Genomic DNA, 21,972 nt, shown 5'->3' on the forward strand with positions numbered 1-21,972 from the left:
TGCCCCTGCCCGGCCGGACCAGCCCGGCGCCACGGGGCTGCGGCTCCTCGACTCCCCGGCTCCCCGGCTCCCGGGCTCCCGGGCCAGGGCGGGGCGGCCGGGGGTCCCAGCCCGGAGCTCCCGGCGGGGTCGAGCCGCCCCCTCACCTGCACCTGCACGAAGGAGCCGCGGTAGAAGCAGCAGGCGGCGGCCGACAGGGCGCTCCACAGGCTGCACCGCTCGGTCATGGTGGGGCCGGGCGGCCGGGCCGGGCGGCCGGGCCGGGACGGCGCGGGGGGCGGCGGCCGGCGGGCAGGGGCGCAGGGACCGACCCGGCTGGGCACCGGCTGCGCGTGCCTCTCGGCGGCGCGATTACCTCATCGCCTTGTCGGGGGAGGAGCGGGGAGGCGGGGCGGGGAGACCCCACCCTCCACCGGCCAGGGGAGGGGAGGGGGCCATTGTTCCTCCCTCCGCCCGCCCCCCGCTCCCCGCCCCTCGCCCCCCGCGCTCCAGCCCCGCGCGCCCCAGCTGCCTGGAGTCGGGGGATGCGAGCAGAGGACCTGCCAAGGGAGGCGTCCCGGGGGGCAGCGGGATGGGGTGGGGACCCCTGGGCCGGCGAGAGGGAGTTCCTGCCTCCCCAACTCGCGCACGCCTCTCTGACACCGAGGGGACAGACTTTGAATTAAATCCTATCTAAAGCTGGAAAAATCCGTGTATGTGTTTGACCAAATCCTTTGTGGCCTCAGGAAATCTCCCAGAGCCCAGGATTTCTCATCTCTAATATGGAATCAGGGACTCTGCTGGGAATTGCGGGATGTTTGACTGACAGACTCAGGGGTGCAGAGAGCCAGTAAGGCTCAGCAGTCAGGGCACCAACCTGGGTTCAGCTAGGGTGCCCCCACCTCCACCCCACCAGCCCAGTCTCTTGGAACCCAGATTTACTCATCTGGAAAACATCTCTGGGCTGACCTCACAGAACTCTTGTGAGCATTGGCTGAGCTGATGTACGTAAGCATACAGTAAGCACTCAATAAATGCACACTCTTCAAGCTTAGTGTCTTAGAATCTGGACTTTTTGTCCTAGTGTCATAGTCTCATCAATGCAAAGGGAGTCATCGCTGACTCTGCATCAGTCAGGCCTGGGGTTCAAATCCTTTTGACAGGCTCTGTGACCTCACGCAGGTGAGTCCACCTCTCTGGGCCTCAGTTGTGGGTTTGATTGTTTTCTGTAAACACATCTGAAGCTCTGAGCATGGAGCTTGGAATTTTATGATCTTGGAACTTTAGAATCCTTGCCTTAGAATCAAAGTATTCGCATCATGGTCTGAGAACCCTGCAGTTCTGGAAGCTAAGTACCTCAGGGCAGGAATGGACTCTTGGTAACTGACTATTGATTCCATTCTCATCTGAGGCTTGAAGCTAAAACTAACATTCCTTTGGCTTCATCCTTTAGCGGGTTGTTGGCTCAGTTCCAGTGAACAGGTTTATTTCTTTTATAATATTTTTTAAAATTACATTTTTTTAGCCCCATAAACTAAAGGAAAAATACAAAGCTAATAATCCTCACACGGATCTCATTACCATCAGTGACGGGGATCTCACTACCTTGCCAGGCAGCTGGGATCTGTGGGGTGCTCAAATGTGCCCCCTGTATGTTCCACCCATGGGCTTTGGTGCTGGTTCTCTCTGAGGCCTCTGCCCCCTGTGCTGTAAGGGGAGAGGATGTTGGTGTATGTTCCTGGTCAATTGCAATGGCTTGGCTTCAATGCCTCCTCCTCCAGAAAGCCTCCCTTGATCTCTCCCTCCCCAGCTCCCGAGCTGAAAGTCATCCCCTATCTCTGGAGCTGCAATGGCTTCTTATCTGAGCCTTCTGGTGATGGGGGGTTGGGGGGGGCGCAACCTGAGCACTTTCCACGCTGCTTCATTACGAGTCACCTACACAGAGCTTTACAGGCGGCATCTCAGGTGGCAGAATGTCCCTAGGGTCAGAAGCCAAGCCAGCCTGCTCTGTTCCAGGCCCAGCTTTCTCAGTCATGGGCATGGACTCATTGAGCCATAGCAACCCTGGGTTGGAGGTGCCGCTGTTACCCCATTTCACATAGGTGAACACTGAGGCTCAGAGAGGTGACACACACCCCCAAAGTCATATGGCAAATAAGTGGCAGATCTGGGACTAAAATTTGGGTCTGCTAGGTTACAAAATACAAGCTCAAACCATTGTGTGATTCTGCCCTGTCCCCACGTGGACTGGGAGACCTCTGAATACAGGGCCTGGTGCTCCCTGTCCTGTGCTGAATGCTCCCTACTCAGCAGGGGGCCTGGCTCAGGGTGGGTGCTCCTGAGGTGGAAGGCCAAGGGCTTTGTCCATGGTCTTGGCATCAAATGGACTTGGGCTACAATCCCAGCTCTGTCCCATAGTGGCTGTGTGGCTGTGGGCAAGTCACTGTACTTCTCTGGGTGTTAAGTTTCCCATCTGTAAATGGGCGCAAGGAAGCTTTTACTGCCCAGTGATAAGTGAGGAAGTCAAAGACCTCATTCCCGTCAAGAGCTCAAAACTGTCTCCCTTCCAGTGTCAGCAGCCAGCACAAGGCTCTGCACACAGTAGGTGCTCAAAATGTTATGTTGCATGATTATGGTTATTATCATTATTTCAAAACTGCATTTTCAACATTCCCAGCGACATCCCCAGGACAAATGAAGCATGTGATAAATGTGAGGCGTTCCCATCATCTGTGATAAAGAATTGAGTCATCGTTTCCTGCTCCCACCTCCCAGCACCAGTATGTGCTCAAGACCGGGTGGGATTAGAGAGCCACAGTCTTTGCCCAGAGACACCCTTGGGACCCGTCCAGATGGCAGGTGGCTGGGGTTTGGTGGTAACAGACATTGGGATGTCCTGAGTGTGGGGCCAGGAGAGAATGATGGCAGGCATGGGAAGAAGATGCTGGGAGGGAAAGCAGACCCCAAGCGCTGCCCCAACTGCTGAAACATGCAGCGAGGTCTGGCTCCTAACAAGGCTCAGAAAAGGACTCTGCCTTTCTCGGAACAGGATCTGAGCCCCAGTGTGCCCTGCCCAGCCCCTCTTACCTTCACGTAGTCCCCGCCAGCCTCCAGCTCTCCAGCGGCCCTGGAAGGAGAGAGGAGAGGTGAGTGTCCCCAGCTGCCAGCCTCTGCCCACCTGCCTGGTGCCAGCACCTGGCCCTCGGACCCCAGAGAGCTCAGCGTGAAGGCAGGAGGGGCTGCTGCAGCTGCTAGCAGTCGCTGGAATCTGCTGGCCGGCTGATCCTCCACTCTCCGGCTGTGCGACTCTGGCCAAGTCGCTTCACCTCTCTGAGCCTGGGTTTCCTATTTGTCAATGGGGATAATGACAGCCTCTGCCTCATCAGGTTGCCGTGAGGACTCAGGGCGCTGATGAACGTTTCATGCTTAACAGGGAGCCTGCTTCCTGAATCACTGTCTTCACCCAACTTCAGGATGTTGTGCTCTCCTGGTGTCCCCCCAACCAAACGGTGGCCCAGGCTGGGGCTCAGGCTCCTCTCTTCCTGCCCTACACTCACTCGGAAGTGCAGAGTGACCCCCTGAGCGGCCGCCCAGCACACTGTGGTGCTACTGCTGGTGACAGTTGGCTGCAGAATTGATCCCTTCTGCCTCCAGCGTGGCCGGGATGGGGCCTGGAGAAGCCAGAGGCCCAGGGTGGTTGGTTTCCCAGGTGCCAGACAAAGATCCTTCCTCGTGAGGGCCACTGAGCCACTTCCCCCAGTCCTCCGCCTTAAACACCATCCCTTCACTGATACAGCCTGGACCTGCCCCTTCGACACCAGTCTCCTCAACCCAACTGCCTTCTTGGTGCCTCCTCTTGCGTCTAAAGTCATCTTGAACTTGTCACATCCAAAGCAGGACCGTTGACCCCCCCACTACCTTCCCACCTCAGTTGATGTCAGTTTCATCCCTGTTGCTTTGTTTGGCCAAAAGCCTGGTGGTCCTCTGGGCCTCCTGTCTCATCACACTCCACACTCCATCCATCAGGAAATCCTGCCTTCAAAATAGATCCTGACCGCGTCTCTCTGTGTGTCAACCCTGCCCCACCGGCGACACCCTCTGTGTCCTCTACAGGGCATGGGGCACACAGCAGCCTTCTCCTGGCTCACCGCGTGTGCTCTCATGCCCCTCGGTCAGCTTGCACTCCACCCCCAGACGGCACTCAGGAGAAAACCGAAGCAGATCATGGTGCACCCAGAACCCCCAACCCTCCAGTGCTCCCACTTCTCCAAGAACAAAATCTAAACCCCTCTTGTGGCCTGCAAGTGGCTGGCCATGTAATTTATCATCCAAACCAGAATGCTTCTCTGCTCGTGAGAGTAAAGGGGGTGCCACTATTACGCCAGAAAAACAGGTGTAAAACAGGTCACAGGTTCCCCAACCTACAAGGCCCTGTGTGGCCCGGTGGTACCCAAGTGCCTTCCTCACCAGCCCCGCAACATGCCTCCCTCGCTCATTTGGTTCCTTGTTCTGCCCCAGCCACATTGGCCTCCTTGCCAAGCTCATTCTTGCCACAGGGCCTTTGCACTTGCTGTTCCCTCTGTCTGGAATGCTTTTCCCTCAGATCTTCACCCAGCTTGCCCATCCCCCCACTTTATTCAGGGCTCTGCTTAATGTCCCCTCCTCAGAGAAGCTTTCCCTGACCACCCTGCCTAGAATAGTCTCTTGTCCTTCACTCTGTCCTCAATCCTGCTTTATTTTACTCAATGGCTGCCTGAAACCATCACTCTACATTTATTTGTTGACTGTTAATTACCTGATGCCTCCACAGGGGAACTGCCTTTGTCTCATTCATCGTTGAGCCCCCAGCCCCCAGCACAGTGCCTGGCATATAGTAGGAGCTCAAGAAATATTTATTGCTTAAAGGAATGCATGAATAATAAACAACCAGTGTTAACCACTGCCATTATTACTATTCTGTCAGGCTGGACCCTGGTTCTTTGGCTAGGAGAGGCCTCAGTATTCCCATCTGCAAAATAGGGAGGGAAGCTGAACATTGAGAAACTGCTTCCTCAAATACAGAAGCCCAAATTTAAATTTAATAAAATAAATTAAATTTAAAATAAAAAAAGCTGAGCTAAAAAAATACCAAAATTGTGGGTAAGGTGTGTGTTCCCAGGACAGAATTCCACGTGGGGTTCCCCATAGCTCCTGAGGCCAAGGTTCCTCATAGAGAAGCTGTCTGACAGCCCTCCCTATTCTGACATTCTAGAATCCCCATGGCCAAACTTCCCTCCTACAAAGTCCTTCTGACTTCTAACCATAGTCCCTCAAGCTGCAGCCCGGCCACAGCAGGCTTCCCAGGCCGTTTGGGTTCCGTCTGTCCAGCAGCAGTGGACCCCTCCCCCTGCTCACCTCCGCCAGCTCTTCCCGGGTGAGGTGTCCCATCCCAGCGTTTCCGGCCATTCAGGCCCGGAAATCCTCCCACTGTTAGGAACAGATTGGCCAGGACACTGGGATCGCCCCAGCGCTTCCTCCTGCTTCCCGTCCACTTCCCCTCGGGCTCGGCGGTGGGGGCAGAGCCTTGGGGAGGGGCAGCCTGCACCAGGGATCAGGTGGGCTGAGGTGGCCAGAGCCACTGGGAATGCTCAGGGCAGAGGCCCAGGCCCGGGAAGCTGAGGGCCTGGGGCCACAGTCAGCCCTCATCCCTCACCCTGCCCCTCCACAACACTCTAGCATTGCCGAGACATAATGCGACCATGTCTGCTACTACAGCCACCACCTCGTCACTTGTAACTTGCCAGGCACTTCCCTGCCTCCATCTGTGCCCCCCGTAACTTGTTCTCACCCCAGCAGCCGGAGCGGTCCTGTTAAAATGAAAGTCAGATCACGGCTTTCCTCTGCTTCAACACACTGGAGTGCCTCCTAGCTTCACTCCCGGTTTCACTCTGAGAATGAGCTGAAGTCCCCATAACAGCCTTCACACACCAGCTCCTCGCCACCTCTCCCACTCCACGTCTGACCACGTTCCCCTACTCACAGTGCTCCAGCCAAGCTGGGCTTCGTGCTGGCTTTTGTCTCCACCTCAGGGCCTTTGCACTTCCTGTTCCCTCTGCTGGAATACTTTCCCTCCAGATATCCACAGAGCTCCCACCCTTCCCTCCTTCAGGTCTTACTAAAACGTTCCCTTCTCAGTGAGGCCTTCCCTGGCCACCCGCCTGAGAGTGTGGCCTTCTGATGCTCCCCACCTTTCTCCTCTACTTAGCCATTCTCCGTAGCACTTCAGCTGACTTGCCATGGATCTCATCTCAAGAATTAACTATCTCTTCTCGCCAGAACACCAGCTCCACGAGAGCAGGGCTTGGGATCTGCCTAGAAGGGTGCCAGGCCCCCCATAAAGATTTTTTTTGAATGAACGAATGTCACAGCAGCCCCTGCAACCCTGAGGACAAAGCCTAATCCTCATGGCTCAGCCCTCTGTGGCTGGTCATCCCTCCTCTCTCCCCCTAGCTCTTCCTTGCACTCTGGCCTTCTCGAACTTCCTCCAAAGAGCTCTGCTCCCTCCAGCCTCGGGGCCTTGCACACGATGTTCCCTCTGCCTGGAACCTCCTCTCTCCCTTAGGGCCAGAGTAATTCCTACTTAGCCTGCAGATCTCAGTTTGCTTGGAGATTTCTAGAACATTCTCCCTCCCATGGTAATGACCAAATCCAGGAATCAAAGCTTCCATTTTTAAAAACTCAGCTCCATTAATTCATATATTTATTCCTTATTTTATGGACTTAAAAGGCACTTCCCCTCTAATATTAGTGGTGAAATCAATTAGTAAATAATAGTGACAATTGAGCAAAATCAGTCCCATTAATCAGCCACATTAATTATTTAAATAACCAACCCCTTTAACTGCCTGTACTAGCTGATTTGTTCTGATAACTGATACCACTTATTGCATATATTAGCTTAATTAATTGGATTAATGAGCAGTAATTAGAGCCCATTATCCTTTATTTCCCCAACGCATGTTTAAATCTGAGCTGCACCTTCAGGGCCTCCATCCTGGCCCAGAAGAAATGGTGGGGCTCCCCTGGGATCCTGGAGGAGACGCGGTGGAGCAAGGCTGACGTCTTCTACCGCTCTGGCCCTCCCTCACCACGGGCAGCCTTGCCCTCTGTACAGACCTGCTGCCTGGCTGCCTCTGTCTGTCTCCCAGTTTGTTCCCTTGGCCCTGGGCCCAGTCATGCAGCCTTGAGTGGAGGTTTCCCCAACCTCTGCCTCCTGCATCTCAGCTTTCCCCTGCTCCGCCCTCCCCTCTCTGATGTTCAACTTCCTCATCTGTGAAGTGGGCACATTATAACTGTCTTCCCAGAGAGGCCACGACGATCCAGGAGAAGGAATGGTGCAAGGCTCCCTAGCCCACGTGGCTCCTCCTCCTGCCCCAGCCCCCACCCCTGAAGATCTCCCATCCTGCCCCTCTTGGGGGCTGAAGATTCTTTCCCTCCTTCACTCTGACCCTCACTCACCCCGGCAGCGAAGCAACACTGCTCTTTGCTCCTTAGTCCTTAACGACCCTGGGCAGAGAGAGCTGGGGCAGAAAGCCAGTGTCTCCCGGGACACCCGCCGTGGGGCCTTTGGGATTCCCTGCCCAGAAGGCTCTTGACTTGAGCCCCCGCCCTGCCCCACCTCCTCTAAGATGGGCCACCACTGTCCTGGAGAAGTCCCCGTTCCTTCTCCACCATTCAGTCTTCTTCACTGGACTGCCCTCCCCAGCAGGAGCTCAGAAAGGTTGCCAGCCCTGAGAGGAGAGGGCAGATGGGGGGCCATTCTTCCAAGGGTAGAGCTGAGGATTCTGAGTCCTGAGAGCTGCGAAATGAGACTCAAAATCTGCTGGAGAAGAGCCAAAGGGGCAGGCACGTCTTGAGTGCTGACTGAACGCCTGTGGTCTGGAAGCCCCTCTTTATAGGGGAGAAAACTGAAGCTTGCGACTTGACCCAGGACACGCAGCTGTTCAGAGCAGGTTGGCTCTGCTTTGTTCCTTGTATGAGGCAGGCTCCCCCAGAAAACAGGGACTGCTCTTGGGTGGAGATGGGGAGAAGCTGGGGAGGGGAGGGGAGGGCAGAGAAAAAATAATATTTCAACCAGACCAGGAGCCTAGAACCAAACACAGGAAGAGGAAACAGAGTGGGGATGGACAGAGAGAAACACAGAGAAGACCCTCCGGGGCTCTGGAGAGGGCCCTCAGCTGGGAGGAAGGAAGCTGTGTGACCCTGGGCAAGTCCTCCTCATTGGGCCTCAGTTTCCTCTTCTGTAACATGGGCGTGGTGACACCGTGAGCAGCTCCTGTGTACTGGTACTTCCTTGGGCCAAGCCCATGATAAATGCTCTACCTGCAGCATCTTATCCAATCTTCACAACAACCCTGTGAATCAGGTGCTGTTATCGTCCCCAATTTACAGATGGGGAAACTGAGGCTCAGAGAGGGGAGGAAGTTGCTCAAGGTCAAACAGTCAGTAGGCCTCTGAGCTGCTGATGTATCCGATCCCTGTCCTCCCCAGCCCTCACCTCACCCCAGCATTCTGCAAACAGGGTCCCCTGAGGGTTTGGGGGGATGTGGCTCCAGCTGGGGAGTGGGGGACAGCTCATCCTTCTGAGCCAGCGCAGTTCCCACAGCCTGAGGCGTCCGGGGGTCTCGGGGACTGTGAGAAAGTCTCCACAGGAAATGAGAGCCAGGAGCAGCTGGGCCCCTTCGGAAGACAAGGACCAGCCGCCCTGAGCCTGAGGAGGCTGTACAGGCTGGGCCCACCGCGGCCCCCTCCCCCGGTGGGTAATCGCTACCAGATGCCCGGCCACTGACGTCACTCTGCAGGGCCGAGGGGGTCGTGAGACTCTGGGGAGTGCTGGGAATTCTTGGACCAGAATCAACATTCCAAAAGGAAATGGTGGGGGGTGTCTCGGCCTGTTCTCAGTGCCTGGCACCAGGGCTGGGGCAGGGGCAGTGCAGGGTGCCCCCGGCTCTCCTATAGGGCGCCACCTTCTCCAGGTCCCAGTGTCCTTCTGAATAGCCCCTTGGGAGTGAGGGTGGAGGGGCCTGGATCTCAGGGTGGGAGGAAAGGATGCTTGGGTGAGACATTTTAGAATGAGTAGAACCGCATTCAAATCCTCCTCGAAGGAGAGGCCCTCGTAAAACAGAAGTCAGAGTGGTGCCCTCCTCTGCTCAAGACCAGCCACGGCTGCCGGCTCACTCACGGTCAAAGCCAGGTCCTTGCCCGGCCTTACGTTATCTGAACTCATTTCCTCTCTGGTCTCGTCTCCCCCCACTCCTCCCTCTAGTCCCCCACCTGCTTTATTCCAGCCACTCTGGTCTCTGCTGCTCCTCACACATGTCGAGGACGCTCCCACCTCAGGGCCTTTGTACGTGCTGTTCCCTCAGCCTGGTACACTCTTCCCCAGATAGCAAGAGGGTTTGTTCCCTCATCTCCTTCATTCAAACATCACTTTGTCGCTGAGACTTTTTCCAGGCTAACCTTCCTAAATTGGTACCACCAGCCACTCCCCAAACTCCCCCAAAGATCAATTCCCTGCTTGATTTCAATTTTTCCCCATAGCCCTTTTCTCTTCTGGTTGACCATATAGCTCATTTATCCTGACATCTATGCCCCTGCGCTGGAATGAGGGCTCCATGAGGGCAGAGTTTTGTCTGCTGTGCTCATTGCCATCTCCCCAGGACCTAGAACGATGTCTAGGACATAGTTATATCTCAATACATGTTAAAATGACTAGAATTCCAACTCAACTAACTGTCATGTCAAGCAAGTTACTAACCTCACAAAGCCTCAGTGTCTTCATCTGTGCAACAGGCTCCTAGTACCGCCTTTCGGAGAGTTATGGGCAGTCATTTGAAATAATGGTAGAAACAGCTTTGAGACTTTTACTTGCAGGAGGTGAAAGGGGGCCTAACGGTTAAGAGTAGGAGCTTGGGGATTGGTCAGGTCTGGGATCAAATCTGGGCTCTGACACTTAATCTCTCTGTGACCCCAGGAAAGTCCCTTCCCCTCTCTGAACTTCAGGCTCCTCACTGGTAAAACGCAGCAAATAGAGGCTTCCTCCTCACAGGGCCCATGTGGTAGAGGGCACCCACCGGGTGCTCCAGGCAGGGCCTGGCCGGTTGTGAGCTGGATCTTGACGATCTCCGGTGCAACCCTGGCCTGACAACTCCTGTGTATGAGTGTGAGTGTGGGTGGGGGCTTTTGGGGGCCTCCCTTCCTCTCTGAGCCTCCGCTGCCTCCTCTGTAACATGGACTGAGAGGGAAGGGTATCAGGGCTCTCCAGACCCACTATTTCCCTGCAGAAGGCTGGCAGTGCAGAGGGTGGGGGATGCTATGCTGGCGCTCTCCTTTTTGGGAGCTAAAGGTCCTTCATTCTCTGTGCTGTTGGCCCCTCCTCCCTCCTTCCTCCTCATCCCCCATGATCTCAGCGGGAACTGGGCACCAGGAAACTCCTGCAGCCTCACCTCTTCCTCTTCCTTCCTTCTGCTCCAGGTGCACCCTGCCTCCCAGGGAGTAGGGGAGGGACACTGTCTCCTCTAGCTTAGGCTACTCCCTGAGCAGCCATTGGGATGACCCCCTTGGGACACTGGGGAATGGGGCCCCCAGCCTTGCTCCGTGGCAATTCTCAGATGCCCTCCTCCTCAAGTTGGACGGATCATCAGAGACCATTCCAGGCCCATCTGGGCAGCTGGGGAGATTGAGGACCAGAGTAGGCAGGGCAAGCCTGAGATTACACAGGCAGAGCAGCTCTCCTGTCTGTTCAACAATTCCTGGCTTCCTACTTGGCCCAGAGGGCTGGTGGGACACTCCGATTCAGGGCATCAGGAGGGGGCTCAATCTGATCTGCTAACCCCACCCCCTCAGGACCCCTGGACACTCCAGACTATTAGGGGATGAGGGGGAGAATCCCTCTATTTCTTCCATCAGCTCTAGGCCACGCCTGATGCCAGAGGCACTGCCAGGACCACCAAGGTCCTTGCCTACAGGTGAGGAAGGCTGGGTCCTAGGCTTGGCATTCTCAAGGTTTCTCAAGACCGTCCTTCTCAGAGGCCTTGGCCCTGCTGGAAAGGGCCCTGGCCCTTTAAGGGCATGGGCCAGGAAAGTGGAGTAAAACCCTGGTTCTGACCATCAGCTACTGTGCCCACCGCGCAAGGAAATCTCTCTTTCCTCTTCCATAAAATGGGGATGATAATAGAGCTTCTCTCCTGGGGCTGCTGTGAGAAGTGCCCAGCCTGCGCTGGGACAGGGCAGCGACAGTTACACCGAAAGAAAACTTAAAAGTCCCTGATGCTAAACTAGCAGCCCCATTTTTCAGTTGCCCCGGAGCACGGATGTCCCCCTCAAACGACTCCCGTCCCCGCCGGCCCTCCTCGGGCCCAGCTCGGTCACTCACCCTCTGGGTCCCAGCGCGGGGCACCTGCGGCCCACTGCAGTCATGGTCCCCCGCGGTCACCGCCTGCAGCCTGAGGACCTTTTCAGCCCGACGGCTCCCGCCTTTCTCAGGCCACGGAGCTGCGGAGCTCCGAGCAGGACCCCGGGGGCGGAGCCTGACCTGTAGACCACGCCCCGGACACGCCCCTCCGCCCCGAGCCGGGGGCCGCTCCACCGCCCTCCCCTCCCGCGGGAAGGACGCGGCCGCCTCGGGCACGCCCCTCCGCCTCCGGTCTCGCTCCGCCCCCGGCCGATCCGTCAGTATCCGGGGCGGGAAGGCCACGCCCCCGGACCCACCCCTCCGCCTCGCCCCGCCCCGCTCCAACGCCAGCCTCCCCCCCAGTCCGCCGCGCTGCCTGCGGAGGCCGCGCCCCCGGCCACGCCCCTCCACCCCCGCCCCGCCCCCGCAAACTCCCAGTGCATATCTCAGACCTTGGGGTGCCTCGGAACGCCCCGGGACCTCTCAGGCCCTCTCTCCTTCACACAGTCCTTGCTCCTCCATGCCCAAATGAGGCTGAACTTAGGAGAGGCTGGCAGAAGAAGGCAGTCGGAGCAGCCAGAGATGGTGGAAAAGCATTGGTTTTATTAATCAGAAACGTAAACATTCCCTTTTACTGAGCGTCTGTGGTGTGCCAGGCACTGTGCTAAGATTTTATAAGTATGTTATTCTTGAATTCTCACCACAACCCTACAAGGTAGGTGCTATTGTCATGCCCATTTATCAGAAGAGGAAACTGAGGCTCAGAGAAGGGAAGAGACTTGTCCAAGGTCACGCAGTCAGTAAGAGGCAGAGTCTGGGTTCACTAGATTCACTCTGCAGCTTTACAAGCTCCTGCTCCCCATGGAACGGAGGTCTAGACTCAGTCACCCCAGCACACAGAAGCCATGCTTGGGGTCTCAGGGCAGAGCCACTCAAGAGAGGTCCCAGAACCAGCCCTACAGTTACTTTTGCTCACCTGGGTTTTTTCTCTTAATTTCAATAGGTACATCTGACTGGTGTGGTTTAGACAAAGGCTCTGAGGATGAAAAGCCGGGGACTCCTTTGGTTGGGGTTGAGGGGTCTCCCAGGGGCATGAAGTACACAGCTGTACCGCTTAGAAGATGGGGGTACAGTGTGGTGGGGGAGGGTGCAGCCACTGGAGGCAGGCAGACTCCTGCTCAAATCCCAGCTCTGCCACCTGGTCTGGGTCTTAGTTTCCCCATCTGTAAGATGAGGCTAAAAATAGATTCTGTTACAGAGTTTTCAGTGAGTACCATTTGTTTTGACACCCAGTAAGATAGGCTCTTACTAAAAGGGCGCTACAGTCATATCATCGCTATTTGTATTTTTGCATGAACTCCACTCACCCGATAACCCTGTTAAGTGACAGCTGGTTTTCCAGAGCAGGTGGAGTGGTGGTGTTCCGCAGAACTAAAGGTGGTGAGTCAGGGGTGGGGGCCCAGGGCACGGATCCGTGATTGGGGTTGGGGCCCAGCCAGCAGCTGGGGGCCATTGCTGGAGGCTGACTCGGGCTTTAGAGTCAGGTGGGTCTCGGTTCAGATCCTAACTTTGTCGTTTGCTAGATGTGCAACCTGACTGGGGCAGAGGACTTTCCCTCCCTGAGTCGCAGTTTCCTCATCTGTCATGTGGAAATAATAACAGCATTTCCTCTCCAGTTTTTTTTTTTTTTTTTTTTGAGAATTGGTTACCAGTGACGAGCTAAGCACACTGCCTGGTTTATATTAAGCACTTGGTTGGTGTGTAGGTGTGTGTTTTTTACCCAGATGTGTGTGCTGGGGGTCCTCTCCAGGTTCTAGTGGCAGGAGGCTGGAGACACCATCCCCGCAGGTCCCGTCCTCACCTGCCAGTGGGTGGCACCTACCTTTCTGGGGGCACATCCTCAGGGGCTCTCTCCTCTTCTATGTCTGTCCTGGGGTTGTCAGGCTCTCCTATGGGGTCCCCCTCCACTGCTGGGGGGTTGGGTCCCACTGCTGGGGTGTCCTCCAAGGGAGCATCGGTCCCCACCACCATTTCCTTGGCTGCCTCCAAGCCGGGGGGGTCAGGCAGATCTTGGGGCACCAGATGGGGCTCAGGGTCCACCTCCTGGGCCTTCTCGGAGGCCTGTCTTGATGCCGCCTTCTTGATGCTGGGGCGAGGCATGGTGCCCATGTGGCTGTACATGTCACTGGAGCGGGCATAGGCTGGGGGGCTCTTGGGTACTGTCACCATGTCATCCTGTGTGGCCTCAAAGGTGTCAGGCTTCAGATGGGACTGGATACTGGTGGGGGCCGAGGACCGTCTCAGAGTGAAGGACCGAGAGAGGTTGGAGAGACTCCCAAGGCCCTTGAACTTGAAGAACTCTGGCAAGGGGGAAGAGGAGGGAAAGGAGTTAATGACGATTCCAGCAGCAACACTAGTAATAACAGTAAAAAGTGTGTGCAGTTCCACTCATTGAGGGTTCAAGGAGGGTGAGGGCTTCACTGACACTCTCTCTAATTATTGTGGTAGCCCTGGGCTTGAATTCCTGCTCTTTCACATCCTAGCTGTGTGACCTTAGGCAAGTCACTTGACCTCTCTGAGCCCCATTCTCCACGTCAGTAAAATAGAGATTATAGTACCCACCTCCTATGAGCAGTGGGAGGATTGAAGAAAAGCATGTAAGTTACATGCTTAACATGGTGCCTGGCACAGAGAATATCCTCCATAAGAAGTAATGAAGATGATGATGATGGTGGTGATCACAATAAATACCTCTGCATTTGTCAGACGTGCTCCATGCACTACCTCACTGAATTCTCAGCACAACTCAATGACACAAGTTTAATCGCCCATTTTTCAGATGGGGAAACTGAGGTTCAGAGTGGTGAAATGAACTGCCCGAGGTCACACGGCCGGTGGGTGAAGCAGGTATGTGTGTGTGCATGTGTGCATGTGTGCATGTGTGTGTTGGGGCTGGGAGGTGGTGTTTGAGCAAGCCTCTGTGCACCGGGGGTGGAGTGGAAATGAGAAGGGGGTTGTCGGGAGCCTGAGGGTCCCACTTCCTGTGGTTTTGTCCTTCCTGTCAGCTGAGCCCAGGTCCTGGCTCTGGTGGCAGTGCTCGGGTGATACCATCTCCTCGCTTCCGCAGGGGTGCCTGTGAGTTCCCTCCTCCCCTCCCCCAGCTGTAGGACAGCCCCTCCTCGCAGCCGCCACCATCTGACTTCCCTGCTGCCTCCAGATGAGGAAAAAGGAAAAAGCCTGGCATTTTCCACTCTCTGGGCGCCCTCTGCCTCCTCAGGTCCTCACAACCACACTGGAATATAGGTAGGATGCTCGCGTTTGACAAGAGAGGAAACTGAGGCCCAGAGGGGGGAAGAGACTTGCCCAGAGTCACACAGCAGGGCTGAGCCCGGTCGAGGGCCCAGGGCCCTGGACTGCTGGGTCAGTGCTCTGGGCTTTCCTCTCGGCCCTGCCCACCCTCACCTGGTCTTAGCCTCTGCCTCCTGACAACACTGTCAGAAAATGCAGATGCTCTGCTCTTAGAAAGCTATACCATGGGGCAGGAGCTGTGCCAGTGGCCAGGAGGAGGACCACAAACTGCCTCCTTTCTCAGCACCACTTGTTTTGTCTCCTGGGTACCAGGGGTCTAGAAGAAACAATAGTTGGGTAGGGAGGGAAACTGAGGCCCAGAGTCCAGGGACATGGGATTGAGCCCTGCTCTATAGCCCCATATGATCTCAGGCAAGGCTCTGGGCCTCAGTATTTCCATCTGCAGAATGCAGTCAAAATCCTTGCCCTGTACACACACCTCCCCTCCCCCACCCTGTGCTGGCGGATCCAAGGAGTCAGGGGAAGCAGAAGTTTGCGGGGACCAGGAGGAGACCAACCAGGGCAAACAGTGGCGGGTGGGTGTGGCCCCTCGGCTAGATGCTCTGGGCTCTTTCCCCACCCGGATGCTCGGTCCCAGCGTCACAGCCCCACTGCTGGTGGGAATGTGGGACAGCATCCATGGCACCCTTCGGCCCTGGCCCCAGTAACGCCCAACCTGAAACCCCGTGTGAACCAGGCGCAGAGACAGGGGGTGAAATGTGTGAAGGTCTTCCCTTACCCAGCCGTGAGGTCAGGGAGAGCCAGAGATGGACATGCAGAGGGACACACAGACGAATGGAGAGACTGAGAGGTGGGGTGGGGAGAGACAGAGAAAAAGAGATGTGCAGAGACAGAGTCAAGAGAAGCACAGAGATGGAGAGCTGAACCAGCTGGAGAGAGAGAGAGACTGGGCCAGAGACATGGAGAGATGGTGACATGGAGAGATGGTGACATGGAAACCCAGGAGCAGAGACCTCTGGAGAGAGACAGAGATGGACAGAAAGAGAAACAGAAAGGAGACGAAGGGACGAAGAGGCGGATGCAGAGAGAGGCTGAGATGGACAGAGAGGGACGAAGGACAGTGCCAACAGCACCCCGCACTTACTGAACTTTTTGCTGGCCTTCTTGGGCCCCTCCGTCATCTTGGCAGGTCGTGCAAAGCCCCTGGCCTGCTGGCGAGTAGTCGCTCGAGGCTCTGGACATCAGCGTTGAGATGCCTCCCTCACCTCCCCTTCCCCTTTCTCGCGTCCTCTCACTCGCTTCCTCTGTGTATTTTTAAACCAGTGAAACTCCCACAGCCCCACCCTCCTCATTCTGTCCGCAGGGGCGGGGGCCGCGGCCTCCCCCAGTCCCGGCCCCTGTGGGCCACCTCCTTGGCCTCAGCAGCGGGGCGCAGGGGGCAGACCACAAGCCCGTGGGACCTGGAAGGTCTGGGGAACAAACCACAGGCTCCGGGAACGGAGCCCACTGGGCCGGGGGCCGCTGGGGACCTGCCAACAGCTGTCAGGGGGTCTGGCCAGGGGGCTGGGAGGGTGCGGGGAGTCAGGCCTGCGCGCAGGGCAGTTTATTCTAAGCCTCAGTGCTGGGGGGACGCACTGGTGGTGGTGGATGGGAGAGTGCTGTGGTTAGGCCTGTGGGCTCTGGGACCACCCAGACCCAATTTCAAGTCTTGGACAGCCACTTTGTCACTGTGTGATCCTGGACTAGGGAACTCACCTCCCTGTGCCTCAGTTTCCTCCTGTGAACAGACGGTGTGTGCAATGCCCCCCTCACGGGGTCCAGGGCTTGGTGGAAAGCCTGGCATGGAATCGGTGCCCACCAAGGCATGGTCACTGCTCTTCAAGCTGGCAAGGACACAGTGGTAATTTGGTCTACCACACCCATTTTACAGAGATAGGGAAATCGAGGCACAGACGGGCAGAAGGATTGCCCCAGCTCACACAGCAGATTGGTGGCACAGACTGGGTTCCAACTTGCCCTTCCAGGTCCCTTAACTCAGGGCCTGGGACTTTTCCACCCTACAACCTTCTCGTGTGTGTGTGTGTGTGTGTGTGTGTGTGTGTGTGTGTGTGTAGGCACACTCACGTGGGCAGGACAGAGATGAGGAAATGAAACCTCCCAAGACAGGTTGTCCCAGACACCTGCGGAGGCTGTCAGCAGCTGCTCGGCTTGGGGGAGCCGCAAGACCAGGGGCTTCAAATCCCAGCTCTGAGCGCTGTGGACAAGTTACTTCCGCTCTGAAGCCTCAGTCACCTAACCTCTAGAAAGGGCTCAAGTGCAAGGGACGCAGTCAACCCGCAGAGGCTCCAGCAGGATCGGACCTTGTCATCCTGGCAACCGAGGCTGTGACAGAGTGAGTCCAAGGTCAGATGGGGCCCTTCCTGCATCCCCTACAAGAATAATGACGATTAACATCTTCTGATCACTTAGTATGTTCCAGCCACAGGGCTCAGTCCTTCTGCCCTAAGAGGTAATGTCATTACTTTTGTTCCCATTCTACAGATGTAGAAATCGAGGCCCCGAAAAGTCCAAGTTAACTGGAATTGGAACCTGCTTGTCCAGCTGTGGGGCCTGAGGGCCTACCTTCCACGCCCACAGCTCCCAAAAGCCCCTAGCAGCTGGATGATGGATTTTGGTGGGGGAGGGGTCTGGCTGAACCTTCTTGAAGGGATGAGACGGAACCCGAGGCCCTGAGAGGGACACAGCCCATGAGACTGAGGCAGCAGGGTCCTGCTTACAGACCAGTCTGGATGGGACCAGTATTCAAAGTTCAAATGAAAAGGATGGGGTTTCTGGACCAAGGACTTGGGAGGAAAAAGGGGAATGACTCCAGATCCTTCTGCTGAGCCCTGACCATGAGCCAAGGATGGAGCTAGAAGCCTCTACAGATCGTCCATTGAATCCTTACAACAGACCTGTGAGGTGAATCCTGGTGTGTCCCATTTCACAGATGAAACTGAGGCTGAAGAGGAACAGAGACCCAGGTATTCTAACTCCTATCTCTGGGTTGTTGTCAGAAGAGGGAGAGGGGCCTGTGGCCTGGTGGTAGCTGGGGGTCTTCTTAGTGGAAGGCAAGGGGTAGGTCCCCCAGCTTCTTCCCAGGAGGCAGTCCAGGGACTTGGGCTAGCTTCCCAGCCAGGGCCACTCACAACTTGCTTTGTGATCCTTCACAAGAGACTTTACCTCTCTGGGTCTCAGTTTTCTCATCTGTGAAATGGGGTCACAGTTGCCCCCACTTCCTGGGAGGATGAAAGGAGCAAATGTTGGCCCAGGCCAGTGCACTGTGGCCTCAGCAAACCCTGGACTAGGGAACGGCGGCTGTTGCTGAGGGATGGGGGTGGTTCAGGCCAGGAGCAGACTGGCACTGGCCAGGAACACCCCGGAGCAGGCGCATGGCGTGAGAGCCGGGAGTCCTAGCCCCGGCCCCGGCGCGGCTGTGTTGCCGTGGTGGAGGTGCCTTGTCAGTGCTAGGCTGGCCCTGCCGTTGGCCCGGGCGCCAGGGCAGTTGCCGCGTCCCTGGGAGGATGAATGGGGCTCAGTGTGGCGGCTCCGCTGAGCTGAGAGCCCCCTTTGTGCTGCCTTGAGTGGCCGTTGGGAGTGCGGCTGGGGACCTGCTGGCGGGTGGCTGTCCCGCGGGCCCTCCTCAGCCTGCGCTGGAGGCCAGCCCAGCCCAGTCCACGCTCTGCAGCCCTGAACACACAAGTGCCTTCCTGCCCCCAGGTCTTTGCTTGCGCTGGACCCACACCTGGATGCTACTCTTCCCTCCACTGGCTCCATCTTTTGCTTCCATGGAGTCTCTGCAGGTCTAGAATGAGCCATAGTGTCCCCAGGAACCCTGCTCTGATTTCTGTCCCCTCCGTCCTTGCCCCTCTCCCTCAGTCTATGCCTCAGTTGCCTGGTTTGGCCAGGAACCATTAGGATTGGAGACCTTCAAGTTCATAGTCAAAGGCATTGGCCCAGGCAGACCTGAGTCCAGACCCCACCTGCATGACCTTGGGGAAGTGACATCACTTCTCTGAGCCTCGTTTTTCCCATCAGTAAAATGGAACAAATACAACATCTTCACATGATCCTGTAGCGATGAAATAAAACATTTGTACTGAGAGTGTCATCCACGTTACAGACACTTTGTTTTCATGGCATGTTCCAAGCAGACCTCATGCTCCCTGAGAGAGAAACTAGCCTTATGCATCCACACTGGCCCCGTGCCTACTATGCTCTTGGTCTCAGTCGATGCCTTTCCCCAGCTCGACCCAGTTGTCTGTCCTGGGGGCGGTGTAGGATGATGGTAAATGACCCTGGGCTTTGAGAGCAAAGAGACCTGGCTTTGAATCCCAGCTGCAGAGCTTCCTGGCTGTGTGGCCTTGGGCAGGCCTCTTTACCACTCTGAGCCTTAGTTTCCTCTTCTGTAACTTGGGCCCAATAATAGCAACCTCCTAACAGGAGTGCTGGAAAGTTCCAGGAGGATGACACATATCAACACTGCCAGGCACAGAGTCAGTACCTGGCTGATGTGGGCAGAACATCATGGTGTTACAGGGCTCAGGGCATCACACAGCCATGCTCAGTCCTGAATCTCTATCCAGTGACCCCTTGTCCCCCAGATGTATGAGCAGCCAAGAGTAGCCCACCCATGAGCCTGTCTTCTCCTTCCCTCCATATGCCCCATCCTGTCTCTGCTCAGGGGAGGAAAATCGAGAGTTCAGGCCAGGGTCAAACAGCTGGCTAGTGGCTCCCGTTCGTACTCCGTGCCTCAGTTTCCCTACGTGTTAAATGGCAGCAGGACCAGGCGCTCTCTCAGAGCCTGGCCAGCCAGTCAGCAAACATTTACTGAGTACTGGCCAGGTGCCTGGCCTTGCCAGCTTAGCCAATCCATGGGGCAGGAACTATTTCCCCCGAACCAGCCAATCAGATGTCAAAGTCAGAGAGAAATTGTCTCTGGCCAGGACCTAACTTCTCACTTCCACGTGGGCGATCTGGGCCCCAGGCCTGGGCAGCCTGGGCAGCTTTCCGGAGGGCTCCGGACCACTCCTGCCTGCCTCCCTCCATCGGGCAGGGCTGAGGGCCTGAGGCTCCAAGGGGAAGTGACTGGCGGATGTTGGGGTTCAGACCAGGGATGGCAGGGTGGAGGTGATGACACCACCGGAACCCTCTGCTGAGGCGTCTGCCCACAGGATGTGACTTAGGGAGGCTCGTGGGAAACAGGCAGGGGCCCCAGCCTGAAAGTTTCAGGGTAGAAGCCACCAAAAACCATAGCAGACCCCCCAGTGCTACCATCCCCTCCCACACCTCCCATGGGCAGCCAGGACACCAAGCCCAGCGGTGCTCCGCCCTAGCTGTGCCCCAGCTCCACCTCCAGCCTCCACGGGCGGGGTCCTGACATGAGTAAGTGCTTGGGGTTTGTGCCAGACTGACCTGGTTCAAACACCAATACGGTCACTGGCCAGCTGTTTGACCCTGGTCAGGTGATGTCACCTCTGAGTTTCAGCGTCTATACGTGTACAATGGACGTGGTAATAGTACCCACCTCGTATGGCTAAGAATTGAGATAATTCCCATGAAATGCTAAGTGTACAGCTTAGACCATTTATTTTCCCTCAATAAATTGTAATGACTACAATTATTGTTATTTTCTCCCTCCTTGCCCTCTCCACCCCCAACTTAGCCAATGGCCTCTCTGCTTCTAATAGTGTACCCATGAAGCTGACCCCAGAGCACTCCCTGACACCACACTCAACTGCCTAAAACCCTCGCTGGCTCCACAGTCCTCAGGAGAGGGCTCCCTGCTCCTCACCTGACCCTCAAGGCCCTCCCTAGCAGGACCCTCCCCCAGAACGGGGTCTCTGGGGACACGAGGATCACCAGATCCTTCAAGGCAAAGCCATGTAGGGTAAGAGCTGGGAGGAAACCCCAAGGGCTTCCCGCAGTTGGAGAGGGTACTGGGGTGCAATCAGAGAGCACAGCCCTGAAGGCGGGAAGGCCAGGGAGTTAGGAAACAGGAGGGAGATTCTGGTGGCCACAGCTTGGGAGGGAGCTGGAAAGAGCTTCAATTATCACAATTTGGTTTTTCCTCAAGACAGTGGAGGGAAATACATGTAGACTCCACTTCAGAATGATCTAGTGTGCTGTGAGGGGGACAGATGGAGAGGCCAGACTGGGGAGGCCAGGACTCAGGATCCATCAGCAGAGGACTGGAAAGGAGGGTCAGATTGAAGGGTCACAGAGGAGGTAGGAAAGACAGCTTTGCTGGGGGCTGGTTGTTGAGTAGAGTTGGAGGAAGAATTGAGAGGATCCTGGAGCCAGGAAGGTATGAGAAAGATGCTGGGGGTTGGTGTAGAGGAAGGGGGCACAGGGTCAGAGAAGAGATGGGTGAATGGTGGGCTTGGTGCCTGGCATAAGGACCACAGGCCTCAAACACACCACTGCTATACTCCTGGCCAGACTGTAAATAACCTGAGTCGGGAGAATCCTTTACAGATTCAGACAGACCAGGTTCGAGTCCCAGTTTTGTCACTGTGTGACCTTGGGCAAATGACCTTGCTTCTCTGAGCCTCAATGTCCTCATCTGTAAAATGGGTTAGTGATCCTGACTATGGGGCTGTTGATTTAGGATTCAGCGGAACGCCCAGCACTTCCTGAGCACACAGGGGTGCTAAGTGAATGCTAGCTATTTTTGTGATTACTGATCCGGGCGCAACTCGGCGGGGACCGGGGTCCTGTGGGTCTCATCCCTGCCTCCCAGAGAACAGGGGGTCCAGGGCTGGAAGACCCGCGCGTTACTCCCTCGCCGCCTTCAGTGTCGCCGCGCCCCCTGGCGGCCGTCGGTTGCCATGTCAACGGCGGGTGGCTGGGGCCGGGGGAGGCGAGGCGGCGGCGGGGGCCGTTCTCCCTCTCAGGACCGGAGGCCGCTCCCTTGGCGCCTCCTGCCTTCGCTTGTCGGCTGGGGGGGGGGGGCACTCCGAACCAGAGAGGAAGGGGCCTCTTGCGGCAGCTCGCGTGCGGGGGTAAACTGAGGCACGCGGCGAGGCGCCCCGCAGCCAGGTGTCGAGCGCGGGGCCCCACCTCCGAAAGCGGAGGAGGGGCCGCGGGCGGTGACGCGCCGAGGGCAGCCGGCGGACAGTGGGCTGGCGGGCGGCGGTGGCGGCGGCGGCGGCGGCAGGTGCGGCCGCGGAGGGTGGGAGGGAGGAGAGAGGGGGCGGGCGGAGGGGGAGGGG

The 21,972-nt window shown here is 56.7% G+C and overlaps 1 protein-coding gene and 1 long non-coding RNA gene across 4 annotated transcripts in view; one reads left to right on the forward strand and one right to left on the reverse strand.

Annotated features, from left to right (window-relative positions):
- The window catches only part of SH2D3C (SH2 domain containing 3C), a 29,205-nt gene extending 13,176 nt beyond the window's left edge, over positions 1 to 16,029 (reverse strand). Inside the window, exons 1-3 of one of the 3 annotated variants that reach the window (XM_058524116.1) lie at positions 15,864 to 16,029; positions 13,293 to 13,770; positions 3,067 to 3,106 (exon numbers count right to left, since the gene is read on the reverse strand). In XM_058524116.1, coding sequence (XP_058380099.1) covers positions 3,067 to 3,106; positions 13,293 to 13,770; positions 15,864 to 15,900 — 555 coding nt within the window. In that variant the 5' untranslated portion in view covers positions 15,901 to 16,029. Of the gene's footprint in view, positions 1 to 146; positions 247 to 3,066; positions 3,107 to 11,392; positions 11,531 to 13,292; positions 13,771 to 15,863 lie in introns of those variants that run through there. The other 2 variants (XM_058524117.1, XM_058524118.1) reach the window with 2 other exon arrangements.
- An 826-nt stretch (positions 16,030 to 16,855) lies between these two features.
- Positions 16,856 to 21,178, forward strand: LOC131393381 (uncharacterized). The gene is made up of 3 exons (XR_009215921.1): positions 16,856 to 17,122; positions 17,261 to 17,742; positions 20,449 to 21,178. It is a non-coding gene; the product is annotated as an uncharacterized LOC131393381 (long non-coding RNA).
- The last annotated feature ends 794 nt before the right edge of the window (positions 21,179 to 21,972 follow it).

This window comes from Diceros bicornis, chromosome 28 (genome assembly GCF_020826845.1).
Source record: "Diceros bicornis minor isolate mBicDic1 chromosome 28, mDicBic1.mat.cur, whole genome shotgun sequence".
Classification (NCBI taxonomy): domain Eukaryota; kingdom Metazoa; phylum Chordata; class Mammalia; order Perissodactyla; family Rhinocerotidae; genus Diceros; species Diceros bicornis.